Consider the following 9,821-nt stretch of genomic DNA (forward strand, 5'->3'; position numbering starts at 1 on the left):
TTGACACACATATTCCAATGTCTGCTATAGTTCCGGTCCCCTACTTTAAACATCTTCTCTCTCTCTCTCTCTCTCTCTCTCTCTCTCTCTCTCTCACACACACACACACACACACACACACACATTCTATATGTAAAAGAAAAAAAATCAATATGCCCATCTCGTTTCAGCGTTTTCTCTCCTCCATCTTGGCCCTCGGCCTCTGGTAGTTAGCATGCTGCTGCCCTTCATTCCGAAGCTTGCTGTAAGCTCTAAAAGTAAAGGGTAGATGGGCAATCAATGCTTCTAAGCCCTCAGCACTGCTTCGGGGGAAGAGAAGTGGACCGATGAGTCACTTCCTTTTGGGTACAAGGAGAATCCAAAGCAAAGGGAAACGGACCAGATGCCTAATTAGCACTCTGGCTCCTCCCAGACTCGAGGCTATCAGAGGAAATTCACAGGGGCTCTCCGGGTTCCTTTGGGGTTAGCTCAGTTTTACTTCCCCACTGGAACAGTGCCATCAGGCTCCTCCTGCAGGGCACACGCAGAGCTCAGCTAAGTGCCAGGAGCCAGGGCTGCGTTTGGTGGCTTAGCACTTGTGTTTAGTGCTTCACACTCTCGGACGTCCCTACCGCTCTGGCTCCGCAGCCGAGTGACGAATGACGTCAGCTCACAGAATCTGAAGCCCTGTGGCCCAGGGCTTAAGCTGAAGAGACACAGCTGGATCCCTGTGCAGGAGCTGGAGTTGACCACAGACAGACAGCCTCTGTTTAGCCGAGGCTGACCAGCCTGACGTGGGCAGTGGCCTGAGGGGTCCTACTTCTTGGCCCCCCCTGCAGCCAGGCTGGTCTGGTCATGCTTCGGATCCACTGTCTTAAGATTCAGGTTGCTCTTGGTCACTTCACAGCCTCTGTTGTTTTGGGCCACACCACTTGGTGCAGTCTAAGACCTTGCTAATAAGTGAACCTACTTCTAGGACAACCTTCCCCACCCCCGCCCCCACCCCCCAGCTTTTATTAGATGAGATTCCACTTCCTGTCTCAGATCATCTGCGTCTTGTTGCCATGCACCTGTTAAACTGCCTCGCCCAGAAACAGGCTTTATTCTCTCCTCTCGGCTGCTCCCTCCCCCATCCCTAATGTATGTCATTTGTTTCTAATCATTATAATTAGCTGTAGGTTTGTTGAATGCGTTGGGATGCCACAGGAGAGCTCTGGAGACACATCTCCAGGAGCTGTCGATCAGAGTTTTTAATTAATATTTAGGGTTCAAAGCTTCTATCCAGACTGGATGGACAGGGATATTTCGATTTCCCACCAGCATCCATTTCAACCCTGCCAAGCATTCCCTTATAGTTATACCTTATTCCAGCACCAGGAACAATCTGTTTTTAAAGTCCGATTCAACAGCCTTGTGTGTGCTAAGTACCAAGTACCGGCTCAGAGATTGGGCTGCTGATGTAGTTAAGATAAGAGTCCCATCCTGAAGAAGCTGAAACAGGCCTTGCACCATTGGTCCTGAAGTGGCCAGTAAGATGGAATCAGAATGTGGTGGGGCTCAGAGGTGGACTTAAAGAAACACAAGGACAGGTCACCGGCAGTTACATGGAGAATGCGGCCTATTAGATTTAGGAAGAAAGACATAAAATGTCTCTTTTGTCTGCAGCATCGGTTGCTTCTCACCTGAAACCTTTCATTTCAGTGGCCCATGAATTTGCAGATTCTTCCGTCTTGGCGTAGTATGGGGAGGAGAGGAGGGGAGGGAGTTTGGAGCCTGCTTTCCTCCCTAAGGCTGGTCATTCCTATGTCAGTGTTCCCACAGAGGACCCCTCTGGAGAATCTCTAATCATCAGCCCCGAGGAGTTTGAGCGGATCAAATGGGCATCCCAAGTCCTGACCAAAGAAGAACTGAATGCCAGAGAACAGGCCCTCAAGAAGGAGAAGGAAGCCATCTTGGTAACTCACCTTCCTAGCTGTGTCCTTGGGGGACGGGTGGCAGAATAGGAAAGTGGAGTAGGGAAGCCAACTTTCCATCCCAGGCGGGATAAGCTCAGTTAAGGCATGCTCAAACAAGGTGTGCATGCGCATTTAATAAACAAATGTTGCGGTACGCGGGCCAGTGGGAGGATGGGAACAAAGCCGGGCCGTGAGACCTCCCCGCTCTGATACACTGAGGGACTGAAGAGAATTCTTGCTAGGTTACATGCTGCAGGTGAGTTTGCAGGGGAATAAACCCCACCAATCCCGGCTGGTCTCCCTTAGGAAGCTGTCACAATTCGCAAGAAGATCATGAAGCAGAAGGAGATGGCTTGGAACAATAACAAGAAACTCAGTGACCTGGAGGAGGTGGCCAGGGAGCGGGCCCAGAACCTCCTGCAGAGAGCCAACAAGCTCCGCATGGAGCAGGAGGAGGAGCTCAAGGATATGAGCAAGGTGGGTCTCTTCCTCTCATCTGAGGGCTCCCCGCGGCTCCCTCTGTGCTCTATCTCACTCGGTTCCGGACAAGGCGAGGGACTGGTGTGAGCAGGGACTGGCGTGGGCGGGGACTGGTGTGGGCGGGGCTCACGTGGATAGGAGGAGAAGCGACCTGTTTCCCGGATGATGAGAGCAAGCCCTAGAGTCCACCAGTATGAAGGCAGCACTGCTTAGCAGAATTTTTGGGAGCACTGAACAAGCTAAGATATTGGGAGGGTCTTCGAGAACCGTGATTGATAAGGATCTCACTCCTATTTCTATCCTGTTAGTTCAAGTCTGGCCCCAGATAGTGGTGGAGACAATAGCGTTCTTTTTGAAATGCTCAGAGTACCTCCTTTAGCTGGGAGCACAAGGATCAGGGCTCATTTGAAATTCTGTTCTGTAATTCATTCATGTGTGTCGCTCCCTTGTTGACTAATAGAAAAAAAAAAGTTGACTCCCCCAGCCCTTCATCTCTGATTCTCATTTCTCTGGTAAATCTCTACTTGTACCTGCTTTTATTATTCCAAAGCTTTTACTTTCTGGTTCTTAATGAAGGCACCATGGCTTCTCATTTCTTTTATGCATGTTGGGCTCTTCTACATTAAAAAAATGCACCAGTTGAATTTCTGCTGGAATGCCTTGGTTTCTCTACACACAACACACTGTTCATGGGTCCTCGGGGAAGGAATTGCAAAGCTCTAACGCCTTATGGAGGTTATGCGTGTGTTTATGTAGGTGAACGCGATAACACTGAGTTCGTTCATCATAGTTCCAAAGGCCGCTCCATTATCTCCTGAACTCTACAGTACCCTGACTGATAGCCAGGGCTATACAGAGAAACCCTGTCTCTAAAAACAAACAAACAAACAACAAACAAACGAACACCCTGACTGATGCCGTCTCTCCTTTAATAAACTGTAGTGCCTGATAAGAAACCAGCAAAGGGTCTGGAGAGATGGCTCAGAGGTTAAGACTGTTCTTAACCCTGACTGTTCTTCTAGAGGACCTGGGTTCAAGTTCCAAGCACCCACAAGACAGCTTGCAACTGTCTGTAACTCCAGTTCCAGGGTTTCTGACACCCTCACACAGACATACATTCGGGCAAAACATCAGTGAACATTAAATAAAAATAAATTATTAGAAAAAGAAAGTCACTAGTAAATGCTAAATGGGTAAATGGGTGAGTGAGGCATGCTGCCTCTTTGAGCTCAGTGAGCAACCGAGCAAGTCTCTGGCCCATGCACTCTGCTCCCATGTCTTCCCTCTTAAATGTCCACACACTTATAATACCTCCTTCCTTTACCTTATCCCCAGACCCAGTGCCAGGATTCTTTCCTCCCACCCCCTAGATTATTCTGAATGCCAAGTGCCACGCAATCCGGGATGCCCAGATCCTGGAGAAGCAGCAGATACAAAAGGAATTGGATGAAGAGGAGAGGCGGTTGGATCACATGATGGAAAAAGACCGGCAGGAATCCCTCCAAAGGCAGGAGGATCGGGAAAGGAAAAGAAGGGAGGAGAGAGTACGGTAGGTAAAGGTGGGCTTTTGCCATTTCCCCTAGAAGCCCTTTCTGAGTATCTTCAGGTCCAGGTAGCCTAAGCAAAGAGGGAAGAACCAAGACGCAGTTGTGAGGCACCAGCATCTCTCGTCCCTTATGGAACGATACAGGGAATCCTACAACCTGCAAGGCTTATTTCCAAGGTTGTAATAGGTGCTTCTCTGTATACTCCAATTCAGTGTCCTATCTCAGTTCCTCCTGTCATCCACCCTACGTCTTCCCCCAACATCTATGAAGTCTTTATAAGCAGATCCAAGGAAGGAACACTTTGCCCATTAGGCAGCTCTGATCTTTATGCTGATGGAACTCAAACACGCTCTCCAGGCCACTCTATCTGCTCCTGCTAAATCTCGCCTGTCACACGAAGCATTCAAGTACCCCATCTGAATATGAGCTCAACATTGCTGCTTGATTGCTGTCTTTGCCTTGTCTACTCCCATTCTTCCAGCCTTTACTCTTGCCAAAGGCTTTAGATGCCTCCAAGTTTACTGACAAACTCTGGGGTCACTGGCAGGCGGCTCTGATTGTCCAGTCAGTATCCCTGGATTTACTGTTGAAAAGACGGCTTTGCGGAGAGGACCTCAGGGTTCAGCCCTGTCTATCAGCAGCCGAGAGTCTTCAGTGTTATACATTCTTACACAAAAAGAGAGTAGGCAGAGGAGGCACGGGAGTCAGGTTGGAAGACAATAGAGGACAAACAGTAAAGGAATTAGTGATCCGGGCCTTTGAAAATCTACAAAGCCCTCTGTGAACCAGGGAGGAAGCTGTCTTCCCACATCATTAGGAGACTTAGGAAGAAGTTGGATTCTAGAGGCTTGTTAAATTATACTAGGTGGGAGGAGGTGGGTTAAGATGTAGGGTAACTCCTGGGCAGACAGATAAGAGGAATCTCAGGCAGGAGCACTTGGGGACTAACACAGCAAAATGAGGACACTCAAGGAAAGGACCCAGGAAGCATAAGCATGCCAAAGGGACACTTGTCAACCGATGCCCTTGAAACCTCCTGTCTTGGGGACCATATGGGGAGAAGTCGAGGATGGAGACTTGGTCTCTTTATTCAGAGCCACTCTGGCGTCCGTCGTGTTCTCCCAGGGGAAAACGTCACATTGTGGAGCAGATAAAGAAGAACGAAGAGGAGAGATCGCTGGAGGCTGAGCACCGTGAACAGGAGAAGGAGCAGATGCTGGCATACCTGGACCGGCTCCAGGAGGAGGATTTGCAGGTAACAGACCACCAGGCCATGCTGCGGTTCCTCACCTCCAGCAGCAAAGCCCTCCAAGGTTTCAGGGCTCAGGGTTTGGAGCGATTCCTTTCTTTTTTTTCCTCGCAGGGCATACACTCATTTCACAACACCATTGCCATCAACTTCTTAATTGCTGTCTGGAACATTTGTTTGGCCATGGTATATCATGCTGGGGATGAGCTGTGATTTTGTCCTTGCCTCCCAGGGACTTGGGGTCCAAGGCTGGCATGTCAATGTGAACAGACACATAAAGGAAATATATGGTTGCACGCTTCGCACAAGTAAACATAGGGATGTTTTACAGTCTGTCCCTCAGTCACTGAGGGAAATTACACACTCCATCGATGAACAGGAGTGCTTTAGTTTCCCGCTCCACCCCCCCCCCCCACTGTTGTCTCATTCAGAGTACACAATATCCCATTGTCATTAACTGTGTTGGGAAGCCAAACCTTTTGTCCCTATTAGTTTAGATAAATCAAGTAGGGACATTTAATGAAAACAAAACAAAACAAAACAAAACACCCGATGACACACCTGTGTGAACTTCGTAAAGCTAAGACGGTCTTCTATTTGCCTTATCTGGCTTGTTGCAACACATGGAAGCTCGTAGCAAAGGCATATGCACACAGGTCTGTGGTTATGCATGCATTTGCATGCGGATGGACACACACGTGTGTGCACACACATGCACTTGGGAAGCCCAAAGCTGGTGTCAGGAATTGCCTCTGTCGCCCTTAATTCACAGAGGCAGGCCTCTCCGTTGAGCCTAGTCTTGCTAGCCAGTTTGCTCCGGGGAGTTCCTTTCTCTGTCCTCTCAGGTTATAATGATAAGTGGAGCACCGCACGTGGAGCACCGCGCCCACTCAACGTTTACAAGATTTCCAGGGATCTCTGAAAGGTCTCACGGTGGTCCTCGCGCTTGTGTGGCAAACGCTTTGGCCACTGAGCCATCTCTCTAGCCCTGTAGCAGGCATTTGAGCTGTATTAGCTCTTTGGCAATGCTGTGCGCTGTGTCTGGACCGTGTTCACACCTTTGCCTACTTTTTCTTTCATTTTCAACACGTTACCCACAAACAAAAGTTGAATGAATTAGAACCGTACCAGTAATACTTGGTTAAAGTACTTTTGCCTTTGACATTTTGACACCCCGCTATGAAATGCTTCATGCCACCCCCCATCTCTGAAGAGCAAGGCCCACTTACATAGCCTCCACCAAAAGCTCCGCCAGATGCCCTGTAATATCATCCTGAAACATTGGGTGATAGCCCAATGTTAGCCTAGATTCGGTTTTCTTTAATTGGCAAAGAAATGCATTTTCAGTTACTTTTCTGTTTTCCAAACCTATTTCTAATCAAGGCTCGCATGCCGTATTTGGTTAAGTCTCCTTAGTCTGATTTGATCTAGAAGCATCCCCTCATTTGTTGACTCACGTGCTTCTTCAATATATTTTCATTTTTCACTGACGCCTAGCAATCGTGCGCCTTTGTGGTCCATGGTGTGACAGTCCTATATGTAGGATGTATAATGGTCATATCAGGGTGAACAGCATATTCATCCCCTCAGAGAGCGGACAGTTCTTTGTATTGGGAACACTCAGAATCTTTTCCACCAGCATTTTGAAATGTACAGTTGGTTATTATTGGAAGTAATCGTCCCACTGTGCTATAGAACACCACAAATTATTCCTCTTACCTAATAGCATTCCTGTACCCAATTCCTTTTTCTCTCCATGTTATTTAACTCATAGAACTCATGGTCTTTTGTTTTTTGTTTGTCCCCCCTCCCACCCCCTGCCTTCCTGTGTGAATGGATGATTCAGTTGTCATCAGCCAGGGCACCGAGTGTTAGTGAGTGACTGGGGATCCCCAAGATTCCCATAGGTGGTCAGCAGGTTTTCCTAGCTCCCACAACGTGAAGGTCAATGTGAAGACTTAGGTTGAAGACTCCTGTCTGGGGCAGAAGATAAGGCTTGTAGACTTGCGGAAGACTTGCAAAGGAGACCTAGAAGATACACAGACACACCTAGCTAGGACACTGGCTCTGGGAGAAGTGTAGGTAGCAGAGGTATAGGGAAATATGCAGGGAACGAGGTGGTAGATGAAGACTGGACACTTCAGCTAGGTTGTGGGGAGCTGGGAATTGGTGGGCTCACTGGCGTGCTCCAGCAGTGAGTCAACACCATTCCACTGGTGTGTCATGTTCCTTTGGATGTCCTTCCAAAAGACACTCCCAGGTCTCCAGGAAGTAGTATTAGGCAAGCTTAGGGTAGAACCCGGCATCTCAGCAGACATTGAGCTGCTTGCCAGCATCTCAGGCAGCAGGGCAGCTTTTCCACGTCGCTAGTGAGATGGAAAGTTGAGGGAGGTTTTTTTTCTTTTCCCCCTTGGGTTGCTTTGAAGGGCTTCAGTGGCAAGAAACAGGGTAAGTCCCTTTCGTTCCTTGGAAGTCAAATGAGCCAACAAAAAAAGCCACCCGAAGGGTAAATACACAAGTTTTTCATCTGTTCAAGGCCCCACCTTTCAGAACTTGGGAAACAGCCTCTGCTAATGCCCAGTGAGTAGAAACTAGTCAATGTGAGCAACTTATTATTATTATTTTTTTTTAATCATCACTACGGAATGGGATCTCAAATTTGAGTTTCAATAGGAGAAGGAATGTGAACGCTGAGGATAGTAGCTCATGAGGTCACAAGGGTAGACTTTAGTGCGGCAAGAGGGAGAAAAAAAATTAAAAGCCTCCATTTCCAGAAAGCATTGAGAGATAAGTGTCAGGGGCCATCACCAAGTTGAGTTGGGTGAAGATGCAAAGAGGCTATTTGATTGCAAAGTTGCTTATTGTCCTTTCTTTTCTTTTCTTTTTAAATTTATTTATTTACTTAATGTATGTGAGTACACTGTTGCTGTCTTCAGACACACCAGAAGAAGGCATCTGATCCCATTGTAGATGGTTGTGAGCCATCATGTGATTGCTGGGAATTGAACTCAGGACCTCTGGAAGAGCAGTCAGTTATCTTAACCACTGAGCCATCTCTCCAGCCCCTTACTGTCCATTTTTTTTTTTTCTTTCTCGAGACAGGGTTTCTCTGTGTAGCTCTGGCAGTCCTGGAACTCACTTTGTAGACCAGGCTGGCCTTGAACTCAGAACTCTGCCTCCCGAGTGCTGGGATTAAAGGCATGCGCCACCACGCCTGGCTCCTTATTGTCCATTCTTGAAAGACAGCTTGAATCTGGGCTGGTGCTGGCCACACTGTACCACCTCCTGCCTCTGTTTTTCTCTATACCAGTATGTCAGTAGCTATATGTCTTGCCTTCTTCTCCTCTGAGGATCTCTTCCTTTTGCTGGCAGGATCTGGAACGAAGACATCAGGAAAAACTGAAGATGCAAGCTGAAATTAAACGTATCAATGATGAAAACCAGAGACAGAAAGCAGAGTTGCTGGCACAGGAGAGACTGGCAGACCAAATGGTGATGGAATTTACCAAGAAGAAGATGGTAGGTACTTGGTGTCCAATGCTGGAACCACTGTCCAGGAGTGACATGTCTATAATGGGCCTGGGCAATTGTAGGACTCTAGCAGGAGACAGCCATGCCTTCATTTAAAAATACATAGGCCTGGCTTCGTTTCCTCTTCATCATGGCCTGATAAATTGTTCAGTAAGAGTATAGATTTTTAGAGACCACACCCCCCAAACCCACTGTGTCACTATCTTCATTGATACAGTCACTTAAAAGCTGGAATCAGGGTCACGTGCAGTAAAAGAAAACTAAAGTGATTGGTGAAAGTAAAGCTTATATGAATTCTTCAAGGGTTGAGAAGCCTAGAAACTGAGCATTGACTTCCCCATGCATTTAAAAAAAATTTTTTTTTGAAAAAACTCTTATATAGGACAGCTTGTATTGGGTAGTTAGGATACCTCACTGTAGAATGAATGTATAAGAGGAAGTAGATGGGAAAAGCAATATCTGCAAACAGCTTGGGATGGGTTAAGCTCCTAAATGTGTGGACTCCTCTGGGACAAAAATGAGTGATGGGGTGATTGGGGTATGTAGGGAGTAGAGGACGAAGGAGAGAAAAAAAAAAGACTTTTAAGTATAGTTTAGAGTAAACATGGGTTTATATTAAAAACTCAGAAATACTCAAATGGTGGGGGAATGATTCCTGTGCGTGTGGATCCAGTCTCTTCTGGAGATTTGGAGATCCTGATGACAGTTAACTTAGCCTACTTCTCTTATGATGCATTTCTAGACAGTGTGCTGATCCTCCCAGCTCTGCCCCTTCAGGACTAAAGGCAGAGAGTGGTTGTGGAAGCATCTAGAATTTTCTTTCCTGCTATCCAGGGCAAGATGAGGCAGAGGAACCAGTGTTATGAAATATATTAGGGTGAGGGGGTACCTGGCAGGTCCAGAGGAGTAGAGGCAGCGAGTGAGCTATGAGAGAGGGCATTGCGAGATTGAGAGAGGCAGCAGAGAGGGAGAGAAAGGATGCTCTGAGGACAAAAGGGATGGGGAAGAGAGAAGAGAGAGAGGGGGAGAGGAAGGGGAGAGAGAAGGGGAGGGAAGGAGGGAGGGAGGGAGGGAGGGAGG

At 47.5% G+C, this 9,821-nt stretch overlaps 1 protein-coding gene across 1 annotated transcript in view; it reads left to right on the top strand.

Annotated features, from left to right (window-relative positions):
- Cfap45 (cilia and flagella associated protein 45) overlaps positions 1-9,821 on the top strand; it is a 24,701-nt gene that overhangs the window by 8,744 nt on the left and 6,136 nt on the right. Inside the window, 6 exon segments of the mRNA XM_021198590.2 lie at positions 665-668; positions 1,645-1,934; positions 2,241-2,411; positions 3,785-3,963; positions 5,087-5,216; positions 8,583-8,729. Of these exon segments, the coding sequence (XP_021054249.1) occupies positions 665-668; positions 1,645-1,934; positions 2,241-2,411; positions 3,785-3,963; positions 5,087-5,216; positions 8,583-8,729 (921 nt within the window).

The sequence above is a fragment of the Mus pahari genome, chromosome 5, assembly GCF_900095145.1.
Source record: "Mus pahari chromosome 5, PAHARI_EIJ_v1.1, whole genome shotgun sequence".
NCBI lineage: Eukaryota > Metazoa > Chordata > Mammalia > Rodentia > Muridae > Mus > Mus pahari.